The sequence below is a fragment of the Mauremys mutica genome, chromosome 23 (genome assembly GCF_020497125.1).
Source record: "Mauremys mutica isolate MM-2020 ecotype Southern chromosome 23, ASM2049712v1, whole genome shotgun sequence".
NCBI lineage: Eukaryota > Metazoa > Chordata > Testudines > Geoemydidae > Mauremys > Mauremys mutica.
Genome location: NC_059094.1, coordinates 16,922,507 through 16,942,897, shown reverse-complemented (window position 1 = coordinate 16,942,897; position 20,391 = coordinate 16,922,507). Strand labels below are relative to the sequence as shown.

Genomic DNA, 20,391 nt, shown 5'->3' with positions numbered 1-20,391 from the left:
GGGCATCTGTTCCAGAGCACCGGCCGCCACCACCTGCAGTAGGTTTGGGTGCTGGGTGCCGGGCATTGCTAAAATTCATCTCCCTAAGGCTATCTGATGCCTGCACCTGGAGCTCGCAGGCACTGTTTTGCTGGAGGTGCCAACTTTCAGGTGTGTGATACCACCCAAAGCCTCTGCTGATTGAGGTCATAACACGTTACGTATGCAAAAGTAGGGCCTGTCCACCTAGCCAAATTCCAGTTCACAGGACTGTGTTCTCCCTATTTCAGATTCACTGTGGAATTGAAGCAGATAGAATATTCTTCACTTCCTTTTGCATAGCACTCTATGAAGCTAAATAAACTGCTGTGTTTCGCCCAGGAGATGATTGTGTGTGAGGCTTGGTAGAATTCAATTTGTATTTTTCTTATAATTCTGACAGGTGATAGCAGAGTATTTGTAAGCTTTTTTTAAAATTTGTATCTTTAAATTTTCATAGTTGCACAGAATTTATGGGTTTTAAGCATTTTTTTTCAATTTTATTGATTTAAATTTTCATGGGACAGGAAATTGAGGGGGTGAGACTATTATTTAATTGTTGAGATTCAGAAAATTAATTTATGTTTTAATAGTTATAAAAGTATCAGCCTTACATGCTAAACGATACAAAGTAAATATCCTTAAGTGGATCTCTAATAGGTTCTCAAGTAGAATTTTTCTTACTTTGCCTACCTGTAAATTTTGATTATTATCAATGGAAATATTTTTGTCAGATTCTGTGTATATGGTGAAAATGACGTTTACTGAGAAAAAGCTAATCCTTCTTTCTTCACTTAGAATATAGGTCCAGATCCCAAGAGGATCTGGGATTTGGCCCATAATTTGAAAAGGGCATTGCATTCCTTCAGAATGACAGGCACTGTGTAAAGATAAGATATTACTTTGAATGCTAAGATATTGTCATCTCCATAAAGTACTTCACCTTTCAGAACACACCGGTAATAGTGTCTGTAAGGAAAACCAACCCCTAGTTATGAAATCTACGATGAAATGGATTGACAGATAAATTTCCTTCTCTCTGTTGTATCTGCTCCTCCTTTTTCTTCATGGCGTATTCCCCGAAGCAGCCTCGAGCGTGACATCTGTGAGCAGTCATTGCCTTTCATATCTGGGGCTGCTTCACAGTCTCTTGAGGCTGCTTTTATTTTTCACACATGCTGTGAGATATTGTTGAAGGTGTCATGTGCACACCAGGCAAAGTATGAGGATTGCAGATATGTACTGAAAGGAGCAGGTGTGGAGGAGGCAAGAGGTGTCCCTTAGCTAGCCAAGATCCTTGTGTGTTCCTTTGTCCATTGATAATTGGTCTTCGTATTCCTTTCTGCGTGATCTTTGCACCAGGGCTGATGTGAAGAGCTGTTCTGGGGATCAGTCCCAGCTGTTCTGTTGAGGAGCCAGGCTTTGATCTAATGACTCCTTTCTCTGCCAAGGCAGTGCAACTTCTCCAAAGGCACTTTAGAAGAAACCTTGAGGTTTATCAGCCGTAACAGAATTGGAGATGCTCCCTCATGTTTCTGTCTGACCTGCCATTTGGGGACAGCACTGGATGAATGTGCTGCATTCTTGGGGGAGCCCCTCTTCTAGATTTTTTTTCTTGCTGCGTCCTACTGTGGAAAGATGGGCTTGTGGCTCATAAGAAGTCAGGGGGCTGCTGTCCCATCTCGGCCACAGATTCCCTGTATGATCTTAGGCGTATCAGTTTGCCTCTCTGTGTTTCAATTTCCACTTTTGTGAATTGGGGCTAACTGCACTTACCGACTTCAAAGATGGCTTGTGAGGCTAAATTAGCTTATGCTTGCAAAGCAGTTTGGTTGTAAGGCATTATAGAACTGCAAAGTATTAAGGAATTATATACACACTAACCTTTCCCTGGCTTTTTCCAGTTTGAATCCGTGCTGTCCTGTCAGTAGCACTTCATCCCTTCTCTATATCTTCATCACATTCTGCATGTATCTAAGATACCTTTTATCCCAGCGTGTTTGAAAGGGTTTTAAACTACTCCTATGTGCTCACCACACTCTTGTGCAGTAGATTTTACCCTGGTTTCACTGATGGGGAAACAGAAACGCATGAAGATTTGTGAGTTGCACCAAGGTCACGCATTGGGTCAAAGAACCCAGGAATCCTGAATCTCAGTCCCTCTGCTCTAAAGGCTGAAAACATGGAGAAGATGAGAAATCTCATGGGCTAAAATGCCTTCTCTTAGGCACCAGCACTGAAAGGTATGTAAGCCCACGTCGAAGTTTAAGCACATGAGTAATCCCATTGCAGTCAGTGAGACTACTCATGCACTTGAAGTTAAATACCTTGTTAAATCAGGCCTGTAAGACATGCACTAGTGTCCACTGATGTCTTTCCGCTTATGTCAGTTGGCTCTGGATCAGTTCCATACAAGTTTCAAATACCTTTGCTTTAGGCTGACTTCCGTTCATATCAGTTGTGAGACAGCCTTGCACCTGAAGAAAGAGTTCAGATATTAATTAGTATTCAGACATTATTTTACCAAACGTTCCAAGCTACCTCTCTTGCGTCACGGTGCTGTTTTTAACAGAGCTCCTTCCAACTGGCTTAGCTTGTGTTTTGTCATAGGATAATGTGACAGACAGGAGAATCAGTTTGGCCCTCCTGGCACCAATCATATTAACTGTAGATGGTTAAAAGTAAGAGAGTGGTTTATTTGATGAGAAATTCTCTTTAATAGGTGCATTTAAATTGTGTGCAGGAAAAAAATCACTGAAGTATGATGTGGTGTAATTTAAAGCTGAGTTAAACGATGCAATCCAATGGGTTTTCATTAGAGGTGTGCACAGAGGTTCTGAGGCATTTCTCTCGCATTTGTGCTGTAAAGGGTGTCGGATTGCCAGCTGCAATAACATTTTTTCATTGCAGCCCAAGCTGACGTTGGGCATCTTACCAGGAAAAGGAATGTGCGCTGTTTTAATTATGGCACCCGTGTTGCAAAATGGAGCCCGTGTCGTGTTACATGACACAGTCAGATTTGATGCACTGGAATAGCATAGCATGCAAAGTGGGGAGGCGGACACATTTAAAGGGATGAAGATGAGGACTGTCGTCGACACCTCTGTTCCTCAGGCACAATGGAGTTTACCACTGCAAGGGTAAAACTTGCCTTGTGCAGACGGCAGAGATTCTTCAGGGGCCGGTGTGAGACTGTAGAATGAAGTCACTCAGCAACTAAGCCCCTCATCTCCCCACTTCCCCAGCATCTCTTTGCTCTCCCAAATGCACTTTTCACTTTGCTGTTGCTAACATGAACACGTAGCACAAGGTAGAGCTGATCTAAAAGTGTGTCCGAGTGGATAGTGCACTGGGATTGGACTCCAGAGGTCTGGGTTCTATTCCAAGCTCCACCACTGGCTAGCTGGGTGACCTTGGGCAAGTCACTTTCCTTCCCTGTGCCTCAGTTTCCCCATTTGTAAAATTGGAATAATGATGCCACTTTTGTAAATCTCTTTGATGCTGTGCTGTGTATGACCTAGGTCCTATTATAAACAAAATGAAAGTGGGGATGAAAACTGAACAAAAGAAAACATTCCACTGCATGTGCAATTTTGCCCATGGCGAAAGGATGAGAGAAGGAACCATATGTGACAGAAATTAGTCATTTTGCTGAAATGCCCTAATCGAAGGCTCAGATACTTCAATGGTGAGGGTGATCTAAGAACTAGCATAGAATAGACTGTCCTACATGCCTGTGGCCGTACCACTTCTGGCTGTGATCTTCTTAGATCTCCCAAGCTGAGCAGGGTTGGCTGGGAAGCATTCCCCCTTGGCATTATGTATTTCCTTTGTTTGCTTAGCACGTTGTGGCCCCAACCTGGTTGAAGCACTGCCTTGTAAATGGCCAGTAATGTGTTGGCCCTGCTGAGCAGCCCTAGGTGAGCAAGGAGGTGAATCTGCCCATGCTCTTCTCCTGTGCCTGGGGAAGGTGACTCGTCTCTGGCAGGGGCGGACGGGAGCCGGTCCCAGAGGGATCCGAGGAGTGGGATATTGAAAGCAGTTGGTGGAGAGTGTATTAGGACCCACCAGGAGTTAGGGACCCATAGTAACCGAAGGATTTGCAGTGCTTGCTTAGGACTGGCACGCTCCTGGGAATTGGTGTGCATGACCTCATGAAAGGGCAGCGGGTGCAATAATGTCTCATTCGTGTCAAAAATTGCTGCTGGGGTAGCTGTGTTTTGGGGCAAATTCTGCCCTTCTGTGCTCGAAGAGCCGTGTGCTCCTGGAACTGTTGTGCAGCATTGTAACATGTTGCAGAGGAGATGCACACACCATGGTTTATGAGCTGGAGATTTGACTTAGTTTCTTTCCTGGTGTTTGCACTTCATTTTAAAATAGACGCCTTTCACTTGGAAAGCACGTGGCTGCTCCTTGTATGCGGGCAGGGTGGGGGGACGACCCAACAACTGGGCCGAGTCCTGAGGCTCTGGCTCGTTTTATACATGGTCCTGATTCCGGCAGAATCCGCGTGGAGCCACTGCACACTTTGCCTGAGTGAAAACCGAAGGAGAACCGCAGGATTTGATCCACGGTGGTTTCAGTGACAGTGAACAGAAGTGGAATGAGAATCCCAAACGGTTTCATGACAGTGAGTCAGTTTTTTCCCCTCTGCTTATACTGAAGAGTTAACCTGGCACTAGTTGCTCTTCATTCCTGAAAAAGTCTTAGTCTAATAACCCACTCCAAATGCAGTGTTTGGCACCTCCAAAAGCAAATATCGCCTCTGCCTCTGCTCTGGCGAAGCCGAGGGGAAAAGAAGTTGCAACTGAAGGAAACTCAAGACTTCTGGTTTGGCCACAGCTGATGCCGAGGGGGGGGCGGGGCTGGAGAAATGCCAGTCTGATTTAATCTAGCAATGTGCACTGGAATAATTGCCTAAGGATGTCCTTGCAGCTGTCATTGCAGGTAGTGGGGAGGCTCATGGGGTGAAAAGTGGGAGGATCTCTTACCAGCTGCACCCTCTCCTGCTATAGTGACCAGCTGCTGATAGTGATTTAAAAAAAATAAATCTTCCCTCTGAGTGGGTTTTGTTATGTAAGAATGTGTGAATGGGAACGTTAATGAGGATGTGTAGGTGTTGAAAAGTATTTCTCTGTAGTGGCTCTTACTGCAATGCGTTGCAGTTACTAGCAAATGCGTTTTATCAGCATAATAGATCTGTGACTGTAGTATCCTTCCAGTGGAGGAATGGGATATGTATGTGCATTGTACATCAAAGAACAGTGATGGGCTGAACTTTTAAAAGTCACCTAGGAAATATTCTCACAGACAGAGAAAGGGGCAGGAAGTAGCCATTGGTGATGCAGAGTGGCAAAGACGTGTGCAGACAGGTACACTACTTGTGTGCTCAAAGAAATATATTGCAGAAAGCAAAGCTGGACCATACTGGAGTGGATTAGGTGACCTGATAGGTCCTTCCTCTCTGTGCTTCGGTTCCAGGAATGATCACATAAATAATGGCATGTTTTTGTCTAGTGGGCAGAGCTAGGGGGCTGGAAAGCAGCCGTTGAGCGTTTTGTCCCGGCTTTGCCACTGAATTGCCTTGTGAATTTGGGCACATCACTTCACCTCTTTGTTGTCTCATTTGTGAAATATAGATACTAGGCAAATATGTGGGCACCTAAATAAGTGGCATGATTTGTTTAGTGGTACTGAGAACCCATAACTCCTAGTGAGGGATAAAGTGATGTGCCCAGGGTCACACATGGAATCTGTAGCAGAGCTGGGAACAGAATCCAGGTTCTCTCAAGTCCTAGTCCAGTGCTGTATGCACAAGTCAATCCTTCCCTTCTAAGGCCCTGCTTCAGGAAAGTACTTACGCACATGCATAAGGTCATCCCTATTCAGGATAGCACTTAAATCCCATTGTCTCCCGGCGGACTTAAATGCTGGCTTAAAGAAAAGCAGGTTCTGAAGTGCTGCCATGAAACGGGGCTTAAAGCTGCAAGCTGTGGTTATCTGAGCACGCTCAGATAATGTACATGAGCCCAAGCTCAAGTGTTGTAACAGCCTTTTCTCTTGCCATCTCCATCCGACAGAAACCACCACTCAAGCGTCAGTGCCACAATATTCCTGCATCCTGATGCTGTGAAACCAAAAAGGTTCTGTGCCTATGAGAATTTAGAATGCCCCTTAGTGTCGTACCCCTGGATGTGCTATGCTTTTCCATTCTTGGCCTTGCGATGTATTGGCCATTCAGTCTCAGGCCAGCATTTATGCATCTGCAATCTGAAAATCCCATTTTCAAAACGGGAGCAAAGGGGATTTGGCTCTGCCTGGGAGCTGCTGATATTCTGCACCATCATTATCAGAAGTAATAATAGAAGAAGCTGGCTGGGGCAAGTCCAGATGTCTTTTGGTATATTGGCAGGGATTGATTGAAGATTTGCTATGCACAGTGGCAGGCTTACCTCATGCCTTTATTTGTATCAGTTAATTTTAGTGCTGAACAGATGTAAGAACAATTCTGCCTCCGGTGGCATGAGACCCAAAGTCACCCCTGTGTGCCCAGTGGTCTGTGTGAAATGAGCTGGTGGCGGTCAGTCTCTTGCGTAATGTCTGTATTCCCTTATTCTTTTTTGATCCCAGGATAATTGCAGTCAGCTGAAGCACTTTTCTGAATGGCTCCATCCTACCTGGGTGTAACAGGAGGGGACTGGTGAGCTGGCATACTCAGCAAAGAGTCTTCAGCTCTGCCACCTGGCTTTGATAGTGACCTGAGTTTTTGACCCTCAGGGGACACTGTTCTAAGCTTTCCATCAGAAAGTGGGGCAAATGTTTGTGTGGGGAAAGGGGTGGGGAAGGTGTCAGGGAAGAGGGAGTTTTTATCTGTTGTGGGGCTTTTTGTGGAGACTGTGTAAAATACTCGATGGCGCCCTCTAGTTGTGGACCCATGGAGAAGATAAGACTTACTACTGCAGTGAGGTAAGGGGTGATCTTCTTTAGCTCAGGTGGTACAGATCTGTCTTGGAGATAAAGGTGCAAAGTTCTAGTCCCTGCTCCCAAGGTACTATAATAGCTATCTGTCTATACAGAGGGGTGGGGAGGAGAGGTGGTTATGCAATTGTCTGACATCTGCAATGCATGGTTTCATTAAAATTGTTCCACATTTCTGTATGTGCCTTTATTGTAACAAATAAAGTGCTTGGAGGTTTCAATAAGCACTTCTAATTAAATCTAAAAATAGCCACCACACTTTTCTACCCATCTATACACGGTGAAAGGATACAAATCCTTTAAAATAGAACTTGATTTTTTTATTCAGCAGAAATATTCGCATCTGTGCCCTTCCGTATTTCACAGCTTACATTAAGACTTGACTATCATATTTAGCAACTGTAAGGGTTTTGCCGGTGATAACTGAGGAGTTTCTCTTTAATAAGGTTCTTGGGCAGACATGTTTCATTATTCAGTCAGGGCTCAGTCCTTTTGGCACACTATTTAGACAAATCAAGAATGTGTGTGTGGGGGGGCGGTTCTGTATTAGTTTTTTAGACTTGAATTTTCAAAGTAGCCTGGAGGAGTTGGTCACCAAACTCTTACAGATTCCTTTAATAATCCCAGCCCTCAGAGAGGAAGGATGGCAGGGGCTAAGGGGCTGGTGTGGTCCATGGGAAATTGGGGTCACTTCCCTGCTCTGCCACAGAGTTTCTGTGAGACCTCAGGCAAGTCACTGAATCTCTGTGCATCAGTTCTTCATCTGTAAAATGGAGATAATATCGCTGCCCTGCCTCACAGGGTGTTGTGAAGATAAATACATTGAACAGAGTGTGACATGCTTAGGTGCTATGGGGTTGAGGGTCATTTAAATACATTAGATGCTATATATGACTCTGCATCGTTAGTGTTATCTTGATGAAAGGGCTCTTAAAATAGGTATGGTTGTATGTCATGAGTGTATTTAGGGGTCTGTGGTAGAACACCTGACAGAGCTTTCTATCTCAAACCTAATGCTGTACCCAGTCTCTGACCAAGGCTAGCTACTTCAAAGAAAGGTGCAAGAAACTCTGAAGTGGGCATTTAAATTGCCCATAAGGGAAAATTCCTTCCTATCCCCATTAATGAGAGATTGGCTCATATTCTGAATAGCGCTTCAAAACTTCTTAAAATATCACCCGTACTGTTAACTGTGGATGTTCTCAGGATCTGAATCGATATTGAATTATTTTTTGAAACCTGCTCAGCTCTTGGCCTTGATATCTTGTGGCAATGAGTTCCATAGGCTAAATAGCTCTTTCTTACATGTTTTTACAGCAGCCAGATTTTTCTGAGTGTTATCAGACAGAAGAGATTGTATTTAGATTTTTCTTCGGGAATAGCAGGCAAGAATTTAACATGAGAGTGGTTGAAAAAGATTTTTTTTTCATTCTGTAAATCTATTATGTAAATGGTCTTAGCCAAGTGCAAGGGGATGGATTATAAGTTATAAAACAAATTGTTTATCAGAAATATACATTAGCTATTCTCTGTCTGTGTCAATATAGTATCAGGGAATTAGTGCCTGGGATCCTATAATGCCAATTCAAAAATGTTGATGAACAAACTTCTGTATTAAAATTAACAATTACCTTGTAATTTAGAGTCAGTCTGTCAAAAAAAAACCCAAATTAGGCTGAGGACACAATGTCATGGAAGATTGTTCTTGCTTTGTTTATTGTACCCATGTTTTTGATACAATTGTCACCTCTCTCTTGTGAGGAGTGTCACTTCTCTCCATGTATCTTTCCAACTGGACTGGGGCTCAGGAGACCCGGGCTCTGTCTCCAGCTTTGCTACTGATGACCTGCTGGGTGACCCTGAGCAAGTTAGTGCCATGCTGTGCCTCAGTTTCCCTATATGTAAAAGGGGGATAAAGCACTTTGAGAACTACTGACAAAAAGTGCTGTATGAAAGATAGGTATTATCATTATTTGGAGGAGCACTCTGTCTCACTCCTATTTTCCCTTATAATCACAGACTGTAACCTCCTTCCCTCTCTTCTCTCTATCCTTCCCTCCATATATTGCATACGAGAGCTTTGCAAGAAGTCAGTCATCTAAAGATCTTGACAGCTCTGTTCTAAGGCATTTAGGGCGACCCACTGGTTCAGCTGATAGAGCACTGGACTGAAACTCATGAGTTCTGGATTCAGTCCCAGCTCTGCTCCGGTGTTCTGCATTATTTTGCGCAAGCTGCTTCCCCCACGTATAAAATGAGGATGATTACACTGACTCCTTTGTAAAGCACTTTGAGATCTGCTGATGACAAGCATGAGCTCGTTATTTCTTTATTGGCTTAGTCCAGAGGAGAGTTCCTTTTGGGGTTAGCTGGCAGTTCTGTTGCCTTAAGAACACTTGGCTCCTAGCACAAGCCTCATCTCTGGTAGACATACAGAGTAAATAGTCGATGTAAATCCAGGCAGCTAATTGGCAATGTCAATTTTATTGCTTCTCATCCTCTGCTCCTTTAGATTGAGAGTCCAACTTAATATTATTCGTATAACACTCTAGACGCTTATGTAGTGCCTTTACTCCACGGAGCTTAAAGTGCTTTATAAATATTAATGAATGGAGCCTTGGGACTTTCAGAAGTTTGAGTATCATTCTCATTTCACAGGTGGTGGGAACAGACACAAGGAGTCTAAGTGACTTGCCTTAGGTCACAGCGCGGGTCAGAAAAAGAGCCAGGAATGAGAATTTGGGAATGTGGACTCTGTCCTTTTCTCTGGCGTCCGGACTACACTCTTTGGAGTATGTGGGGGGAAGAATATGTGACCATTACAAATCTAAGCGAGTGTGGTTAGTGCTTGGATACAGCAGTGCAGGTCACTTTTTGAAAAGCTTCAGGCAGATAAATAGACAATGGTTATGTTCCCTGTACCTTCTAGAAAGTGTGAGGTTGTTTTTTTAATGTTATGCAGCTGTTTTGCCATGAACAAAATGGCAAATATAAAATCTGACCAGAAGTAAACAGGACGGCTGTTAATGTAGATAATGAAGGACTTGGTAACAGCCATTGTAAGTGGTAACAGCCACTGGTAAGTGTGTAAGAGGTCTCACTTGGTGCTCAATCCACAGAGATGTGGGTCTGTTCTAGCCCTAGTTAAATAGACATGGATGCTTGAGCTCAAGCTCATGCTTTTAGGTTTGGAAGTCCCTGGTTCAGTCCCTGGTATGTTGGCCAAGGTGGCAGCTGTCCCTGGGAATACAAGTCTTCCTAGACTTGCTGGCTTGTCCTGTATTTGCCAGTATAACCTTTCTCTTGGTGTCTTTCAGGTTAACAGGTTTCCAGCTGCCTGCTCCTATCGTGAGCACTGGAGTTGTGTTATCTTTATGGCTCGTGAGCGATTATGCCGTCAGCGCTCAAGGCTTCCAGGCAAACTATGAAGGTAGGTCTGCCCAACTCCATTTGTCTTACTGCTCCATACGCTGTAGCAGGACTAAAAACAAGAGCGGGTTGCAAAGTGTGGGAAAAACGTGTGGGAAAATTTTGGGGAAAAAAAATTACAAAACAATTTTTTTTCGGCGCAAATTTGAATTTTTTCCACCAGCTCTACTCAAAATGCTTTAAAAAGTTACTGTGTAAAGAAAGGCAGAGCGCTGCTTTGGGATTGGAAGAGAATGTAGAACATTCACTCTGGGCTCCTCAGGGTCGGAGAGAATGCAGCTCTCTTTCCCGCCAATGTGACGTAGGAAGATGAGCTAATGGGGAATGCACGGCTGCATGGAGAAGGTGGCCCTCAAAAGTTCAGAGCTGTGTTTATTGTTCCATGTGCATTTTCTTAAAAACCCCAAACTATAGGTTTTCAACCTTTTGCCGTACGTTCCTTTTAGGTCGGGTAAAATGTTCTGTATTATTCAAAATTGTGGAGGTAATCTGTCTAGCTACAAAAATGTTTGGATCTCTATAACTGGTTCTTCATTGATGGAACCACAGAATAATTAAGTGTGTCAATGAAAGGTCTTTACAAAGGCTAGAGCATAGTTATTATGTGAGTTGCTGTATCTAGGCACAAGAAAGCCTAAGGCCTGGGCTACACCAGCAGGGGGGTTCGAACTAAGATACGCAACTTCAGCTACGGTATTAAGTATCTTAATTCGACTTACCTGGCCGTCCTCACGGCGGTGAGTCAGCTCCCCCGTCGACTCCGCTTACTCCTCCTGCCGAGGTGGAGTACAAGCGTTGATTCAGGGATCAATTTATCGTGCCTAGACGAGATATGATAAATCGATCCCCGATACATTGAACACTATCCGCCGATCTGGCGGGTAGTATAGACATACCCCAAGTCATGTTATAATGTTCAGGACATTATTGCTTTTAAGCACATTTAGCTGAGAGTGTTCTCATGATCCATATAAAGGTTGAATCCTTCTTGGAATCCTGCTGAGCTCTTATACTTAATGATACCATGTGACACTGAGTTCCACAGGTTAATCATGCCGTACAAGCCAGTAGATTGCTTAGTGCATATAGAGCTCTAGTTTATGGTCCCTTCTGCACTGAAAAATCAGTCAAGTTAGGGCATCTCAGTAAGACACTAATCTCTGGTTAAAATGTGGCTGAGTCTTGACGTGTAGATCGGACTGAGTCATTTTTAACAGCGATTCTGAGCTCTGCTATAGCATTGGGGCATTGGTAGGGCCATAGACCAGTTGGGAACAGAGTTAAAACAGTTTCGCTCAGTGCAAAACCCTACCGTGCTGCATTCGTGTAGCAAGTAAGTTCTGACACAGTGGATTTTGCAGTGTAGATGGGCCTTCTAGCCACATTTTAGAATGTGGCCCTAACATCCCTCTTGAGGAGGGGGACATTCTGCGTCCTTCTGCAGAAGTCGCGCTAGAACCCAGCGAGCAACAACAGCATCCAATAGAGATGGTGGCAGGCAGCGTGGTTTTACTCGTGTTGAGGACAAGGCCTAATTCTGCATGCACCTGGTTTTGGATTCTGTTTTTAGTTTTCACTCATGTATGTGTTCAGATTGTCACTGGCCGTTTCTCTTACGGCTTCCTCCCTCTTATTCAGGCAACTCAGGCAATTGCCCCATCTCCTCCTTTTTCAGAAAAGGGGTTAACCCAAAATGCTACCTGGCTTGGTCTCCTGCTTTTTTCCTTAGTGGCATTTTTAAGCAATGTTTCCCTTTCTCCCCCCATCAGTGCATAAATGCCTCAAAGTACCAAATCATTGAGGTAACACTCACCTGTAGAACGAATCGAAATGTGCCTTGGAAATAGACCATCCAAAGTATTTAGACAGGGAAGCTACAGGGGTTTATGTGCCTCCAAATATCACCTGGCTCTCCCATCATGGGGGCCGAAAGGAAGTGTTTGAGCAGCCGACTTTGCGTGCCTGCTGTTCAGACGAAAGTTTCCCAACGGAAATGAGCTGCAGCAGCTCCATTGGGGGGCCACTCCAGTGGCACTTGGAGAGAACATGAATCATGAGAGAGGGAGTGCAGGGACCCCCCCTACCCCCAAACACACACACACAAAACAACCAAAACCAAAACCGAGCTGTTTGTTTGCTGTTGCCAGGACCTGGGAGATATGGGAGAATTCTCCTCCAAGACTCATAACTGTGTGTATTACAGTCATGCATAGAGACTCCAACTGAGATCAAGGGCCTGTTGTGCTAGGCCAGGGGATCGGGATCCCTCAGGGGGTCGTGAGGTTATTACATGGGGGGGGTCGCGAGCTGTCAACCTCCACCCAAATCCCACTTTGCCTCCAGCATTTATAATGGTGTTAAATTAGAAACACTTCTTTATATATTTATAGGGGTGGGGGGTTGCACTCAGAGGCTTCCTGGGTGGAAGGGGGCACCAGTAAAAAAAACATTGAGAGCCACTGTTCTAGGCACTGTACCAACACACAGTAGAGAATCATAGACATGTAGGGCTGGAAGGAATCTCGAGAGATCATCTAGTCTCGTCTCCGGTTGGTTTTGGAGGAACCCTGGGAAGAGCTGCTTAGAACTTTGAGAATTAGACATTTTGATACTTTTCCCCAAAATATTCAAAAAAACCTTTCAATGAGAAAATGTCATCGTTCTTCTGCAGGCTCTATTCACAAGTAGGTCTGGGCAAAACGCAGTGGCTTGACTTCATAGGGGTTTGTGCAAACCTGTCGCTCTCTCTGGGGTTCATGCTTCCTCTCCCAGGCTTCTTGCTTGATGTACCAGCTCTGCACATGCTCAGAATCTTAAATCAGGGATGACAGCAGTGTTTCATCTGGGAGGGATTTTTGGGGGGGGGCAGGGATAAAATTGTGCAAAACCACAAAATTTCAATTTCAATGCGAGAGACTATTTCTGCTGAGATTCCCTTAAATCTAACCCCATGGGTGCACTTGGGCTAAACATCACATGAGCCTGGCCCTAGTGCCAAACTTGTAGCAAGACGAGAATGAGGCGAGTCACACTTGCTTATGATTTTTACTGCAAACATTTGTGACAAGCCCTATCGCCCGAGTTGCTTGTAGAGTCTTTCCATGAGAATCAACATGCTGGGAATGTCAGAAGAATGAGGATCACCTTTCTGCCCCCTCTTATGTTTGAACGTTTCTCGGGATTGAGAGCTGCTAATAGGTTTTTATTTTAAGGTTTAGCTGGCCACTTAAAGGGGATCAAATTTACATAATTTCCATTTTTATACAACTATCCCCTCTTTGTCTTTTGTCTTCTGATACCTTTCTTCCTGATCATTAGTTTAATATTCCTTTGATATAGTAGATAAGCTCGATCCAGGATTGGTTTGCACCTACATATATTTTAAATTATTTGAGGGATGTTTGATTGGAGGCAAGAAGGTTTTATTTTTAGCCAAACTGGTTTTCATAGTCATTGAGTTAATCAGAAATATGAAATTTCAGGGGGATATGGGGCAGGAGGGACACTGGAGCTAATTGAAAACCCCTCAGGGCTTTTCGCCTCTGGAGGCCTGGATTCAGATCTTGGCTCAGGTGGCAATCAAAAATGACTTGTAAGGTCTCACTCTAAGTCTGTGCTGGTGCATGTTGCAAAACTGCTGTGCAGTTTGATACATCTGGCCATCTCTGCTCGTGGGAGATAGAGGCTTCCTGCCTTAGGGGGCTGAGCGGGCTGAGGGACTGTGACTTGGAAGAGTAGACTGAGGATGAATAAAATCATGAATGGTGTGGAGAAAATGAATAAGAAGGTGGTGTTATGTATCCCTTCATACAACACAGGAACCAGGGGTCATCCAGTGAAATGAATAGGCAGCAGATTTAAAACAAACAAAAAGCAATATTTCTTCACATAACACACAGTCAACCTGCAGAACTTGTTGTCCGGGGATGTTTGAAGACCAAAAGTATGACTGGGTTCCAAAAGAATTAGATGAACTAATGGAAGATAGGCCCATTAGTGGCTGTTTGCCAAGATGGTCAGGGATGCAACCCCGTGCTCTGAGTGTTCCTAAATCTCTGACTGCTGGAAACTGAGGCTGGATGACGGGATGGATCAATTGATAAATTGGCCTGTTTTATTCATTCCCTCTGGGGCACCTGGCATTGGCCGCTATCGGAAGACAGGATACTGGGCTACATGGACCAGCAGTCTGACCCAGTATGGCCATTTTTATGATTGAAGGGCACCAGGAGAGGTCTGTGAGACCCTGAGATAGGAATAGAGTGGAAAAGGTTGTGTGGGTGTAGGTAGGATTGATGTCCATTAGTAGAGCTGTGTGTGAGGAGCCCAGTGCTGGATAGTGTCTGGTGCAGCAGATCAAGATTGAGGTGCACTGGTGCATTTATGTATGGGCAGCTCGCACTAATGCCTGTCTCTAGATACCATTATTGTCACACTGCCTTTCAGAACCATAATGTTCCCATTGCATATAAATTTTAATTTTACATGTGTATGGGGGGAACCCCACGAATGGATCCACTCCCCACTGCTGATAAATCTAGTGGGAGCAGTGTTTGATATTCATATTATGCAAGTTTAATTTTAACTTCTGTTTCTAACTAAAATTAGAAACATTTTCCTAATTGAGGTCTTTGTAGTATTGGCAACTGGAAACACAAATCTCCCCTGTCCAGTCTGCACCTTGAATTGCTTAGGGACACAGTCTTGAAACTTAGGCCCATTAAAATGAATGAGAATTGCGTGTCTAGTTCCCCAGGATGACTTTGAAAACTGTTTGCCCAAGGTCACAGAGAAATTCTGTGGCAGAGCTGGAAATTTAAACTCACATCTCCTGAGTCCTGGGCAAGTCGCTTAACCACAGGAGCATTCTTTCTTTCAGTGGTTGCAGCTCTGCCCCCAAACAAATTTGGAGTTCAGGAAAAGCCGAATATCTGGCCTTGGAACTTGCATTTTGCTCTGAACTGCTGGGAATGTCTTCCAGTTGATCTTAAACGTATTCAAAAATTGCTACAATTCATCTGCCTTCAAACTCTTTTAGTATTGCTGTTTGTTGACTCACCAGGCAACAACATCACCATACAAGAGCTTTTCTGGGATTGAGCTGTGGGCTTTAGTTTTAAGCAGGTATTTCACTATGGCCTCAACTCCATATGAAATGCATTGCTCACTCTCACTGCTGTTTGGCTTCTGCATGAATTCTCCATTTGCTGCCTTATGAAATGACTGAATTCATTATATATACCAGGCATGTTGTTTATCCCAGTGGTTTCAGGTTTGCAATCCTCATTCCTGTTACTCTGAATGCTGGATACGAATTGTTTTATCGTTAATAATAATAATGGAGTTAAAAAAAATATGACCAGCATTGTAAAGTAGCGTGTTACGACTGCAATACTTTTATTATCAGAGTGGGCCTGGAGTAATATTTAAATTATACACCCTTCAGTGATACAAAACATATCTTGTATTTGACACCAGCTGAGTGTATTAGCCCCAGTTGTTTTATGACAACGGTGCGCTCTGTAGGTGTATGAAACATGAAACATTCCCACCCACCACACACACTTTCCTTTAAAAGCTGCATCATCTGTTCCTGAGTCATCCACTCCCAAGGATTATTTCAGTTATGAGGATGCTTGTTTTGATGTCTATATTTCAAGGAGGAAAATATGAGGAGTTCAACACAAGAAGGTGAAACATACAAGCCAACAGCTTTTTCAATAGCTTTTATTTTTGTGGGCTCATAGAGAGAATAGAAGGAAAAGGGAAAAGCCCCTATCCGGTCCCATCCGGTACCTCTCGCTGGAAATAAGAGATTATTACCATACCTGGCCCAACCCCAAAGCATTGCAGTCCCAGGATTGCTTTTTTAGGTTGCTGTCTGGTCTGTACTGTACCAACTCCCTGCAATGCAGTTTGGTCTCTTTTATAAACACTGCGTCCCCCCCCCGCCAGCCTTTCTGGGGCAGGCTTAATAATTTTAGCAGAGACATGCAACTAAAGCCCTAAAGTGGCCATTTTGCAACTGGCAGTTCCTAGCTGCCTGCCTCTCCACCGCAGCTGATAGGTTCTTGGGAGACTATTACATAGCCCTGTGTGATTTTTTTTTAATTGATTTTTAAAATCATCATCTCATCAATGACATAGACATAAAAAATACCAGGGATAAGCACCCTTTACTCTGTGCGAGGGACTTGTGAGGATTACATGGGGTTAACTGTGCAACAACCCCAAATTTTAAATCCCCCCCATGTTTTCAGCAATGCTGAAGTATTTAAGGGTGTCTATTATTTATATTACAATGTCAACATTTTCCATATTGAATGGTAGATGGGTGGACTAGATAATCTCCAAAGCATTTGCTGTCCCGCGTTTGATAGAGAGAAGCATGCGGAATTGGAATGTTTTTGGAAAGTTTGGTAAAGATCCTAATCAGCCACTGGGGGAAAAATAAGTTTTGAATATATAGGTACACACTGTCCCATTGCATATTTTGAAAGGGAATTAGGGTTACAGCAGAATTTTGCCTTTTCAATAAAACAGCTGAGTCTTGCTAGTGTTACTGCTACATAATAAGAGTAGGACCACATTTCTGATCAGAGGCTACTTCAGACTCTAGGCCGTTGCCTTCACTGCTGAAAGACACCTGTTTGTGCATTGTTAGCTGTCTGAATGTGAAATCCTAGTGGAGAGAGGGTGCTGTACTTTTTATCTTTATGTGGCTAGTTGAGGTAAATCCCAGGTGAGAAGGATAATGTTGAACTTGTCTAGATAGATGAAGGCAAAAGCTGCCTATGTTTTGTCTCCATTAGGGTTTTACATTGAGATAGTTACCTTCCAGACAGGGTGGGTTTTTTTTCAGTGAAGAGAGTGGGACCAGGGCATGGTGTCATTGGAAAGAAAACAACCCTAGTAACCCTGGGGCAATGAGTGGATGTTATTTTGCCGTGTCAAGGTCTTAGTCCATATGTGCTCATGCCTCTGCATGTTTGAGCTGCAGTGTTGACTGTCTGTCCCATCCTGGCTGGGATTAAGGCTGGTCACATTTCTGGATTGGAAATTGGAAAGAAAGGCCTGGGGCTGTGGGGAACTCACCTGGCCACTGGGTGGCAGTGTTCCTTCACAGACCTGCAGGTGAAGCAGAGTGTGTGTGACAGCTGGAGGTTACAGTGCATGGCTCTCAGATTCCCGCATTGCTCACAGCTCTTCAGTTCCTCAAGCAACGGCAATTAAATAGTCTGGACTGGATTCTGTGCCACTCCTTGGAGGGGCAGCCCAGAAGCAGCTGGTGCAAAGGTGGCTTCATGCCACCTGCGCACCTCTTGGCTTCCGGTGTGCTCTGGGAGCAAAGGCAGCCCCTGACGTAAGTTTAGAGCAGTCCGACACTGCTTCTCTTATAGCATCCTTAGCACGGAGCTGCTCTGCAGGACAGAAGCCCTGTTGGGAGCACTGCTTTGGGGACTTACCCCCAGTCTGCCTTCTGCTGCCACTGTGCCAAACATGTCCCCTATGCTAATGACTTTGAGGAGGACATGGTAGAGCAAATTGACTTGCCCTACTCTGCCCCTGCACAGGGGAAATTCCCCCCTTCCCCATTATAGCCCCACTATAGGCACTATACAATATAGGGGGGTTGGCTTGGCAAAATCTCATGAGCTGGGTTTTTGTTTTGTATAATTAAACCCCAAGCCAGGGGTGTTTTTATCCAGACACTCTAAAGTTCATGAAGACTGGGATCAATAGTTTCTGATTGGGTCTGCCTCCCTACTACCAGACCGCAGGGCCAGGTCCAGACCATGGCTATATATAGAGAGAAGCGAGTATGAGTCACTAGACGAGATCGCTGTTTGCTTTGTGAGTGAGCTGTAACATAGATTTGCTGTCTGATGCTTGGGCATGGAGCCATAGGTTTCCTGGGTTACTATGAGATCTGACATGTAGCCTAGGTCTAAGCTATACTGTTTGAGTGGAGGTATTGCCTGAAGTTTATATAGATATGTATAGCTTGGCTAAACTGGGGGTGGAAGGGCCAGATTTCCAAGCGCTCAGTACCCACATTTGTAGACAAATTTACAAGAGAGCTCAGCACCTAATGCGATGAGCTGTTTGGCTGCAAGTTTTGGTGCTTTCAGTGGGTGCAGAACTCCTGTGAAAAACTGGCCTCCATGTTGAATCCTGAGCACTTTTCAAAGGTCTGGCCTATGCTGATGTATATTTCAAAGATATACCGGTAAACGCCAGGGTCGGACAGTTTTTTCAGATCGTGCTAAGTGAGGGAGAATATAATTAGTCAGTGGGTCTACTGAGTTTAGAACATTCTTTGCTGAATCAGGGACTAGATAGGTTAACATTGTTTTCTCCCCCCTCTTCTATAATGTTCTACAGTTCTGATTCTCTGTGATGCAGAACAATTTGAGATAAAGCTAATGTTGTTAATAGAAAATCTTTTTTTTTTTAATTTTCTTTCTCAAAGCAAAACCTGAAATAATTGATGGTGCTTTTAAAAAAATCAAATGCAGACGCCTATGAGCCACTGCTGAGATAGCAAAGATCCAAATTGAGTGACTGAGTTTATCTCCGAAGGGAAGAAAAATAAACCACTCAAAACCCAGCCTGCGCCACCAAACGAGAGAGAGAGAACTCACGTTTTAATTAAAACTTAATACTGAGAGGTAAGGGAGGAACGCCCACTAACACTTCATTCAGCTATCCACCTTTCTCCAAGTGAGCTACTCATTGTTAGTTAAGAGTAAAGAAGGAGATAACTATGTTTTTGATGAAAGGGAATATGTTGTTGCTGTTGTTCTTTCAGTCCATTTGTAATCTACGACGCACTGAATAGCTTGTGGTGTGACAATTTGTGTTTAAAGACAGAAATGAGAGTCCTTGCTGTAAATGGCTCTTTTATGATCTGCTATCAAAGCATATTCGGCATCCTCCCCCTCTTTTTAAACAATCTCTGGGAAATGCAAAAAAAAAAAACCTCAGCAGAACAAAACACTTCTCAGCAATTTTATTATTGAAAGGGGGAAATTAATTTTTATAGGAAGAGCAAGTGCAAAGATGGATGCATCAGAAAGGTTATATAACATGTACTCTTGTTACTTTAGTCCCTCTTCTGTCTTGTTCCCTTGGAAAATGGGTGAATGAGGTCATTGTATCCATCTTTTAATATTATTTAACATTTATATTGTAGTTACACCTAAAGGTCACATCAGGTTGGGCCCCATTGTATTAGGTGCTGTACAAAGAGTGCTGTCTAACATAAGATATGTTTTATTTATCTAATTACCGTGGTATTTGTGCTAGAAAACAATAGATATTTCATATTTGTGTGTGTAAAATCATTTTATTACCCTCTGTATCAAAATAATATTTCTATAAGGCCAAATTCTGCCACACTGACTCTTACTGAATCGTATTTACATTGAACTCAAGGGCAGTACATGTAAGTAAAGATGGCAGAAACTGGCCGATAATGTCTTCCGCTTTAAAAACATAAATTTGCTAATCTGTACAATAGCCCATTTTATAAATGATTTAATGATAGATCGGGAACGTGAGGTGCTGAGAGTTTGTCACTTACTCAAAGCCACAGATGAATTTGGTGTAAGAGTGGGATTGGAAATCAGGAATACCTGACTTCCATATTGCTAGATCATGGCATGTTTCCCCCCCCCCCCCACACACACACACTCTGCTCATGCTTTTCAATCTTCTTTACTTTCACCTGCCTAATTGCTACATCTCTGTTTTTTCCTCTTTTCTCCCTTCCCATCTTCATCTGTCTTCTTTCCTTTTGCTTTGCATCTCAGGTCCTTGTCTCACCTATTTTTCATCCATTCCATTCTTCCTTGCTTCCTTTTGTTTCCTAGTCTCTCCCCTTTTTTTGTAGTTCTGGTGTTTTTAATGCTGGATATATTGTTTTAAGCACCGTAAAATGCAAGGAAAAGCTCTTTTGCACTT

General features: G+C 43.6%; 1 protein-coding gene across 1 annotated transcript in view; it reads left to right on the top strand.

The window, feature by feature from the left end:
• Positions 1-20,391, top strand: part of CSMD2 (CUB and Sushi multiple domains 2) — a 542,149-nt gene that overhangs the window by 79,331 nt on the left and 442,427 nt on the right. Inside the window, exon 4 of the mRNA XM_044997694.1 lies at positions 10,314-10,426. Coding sequence (XP_044853629.1) covers positions 10,314-10,426 — 113 coding nt within the window. The remainder of the gene's footprint in view (positions 1-10,313; positions 10,427-20,391) is intronic.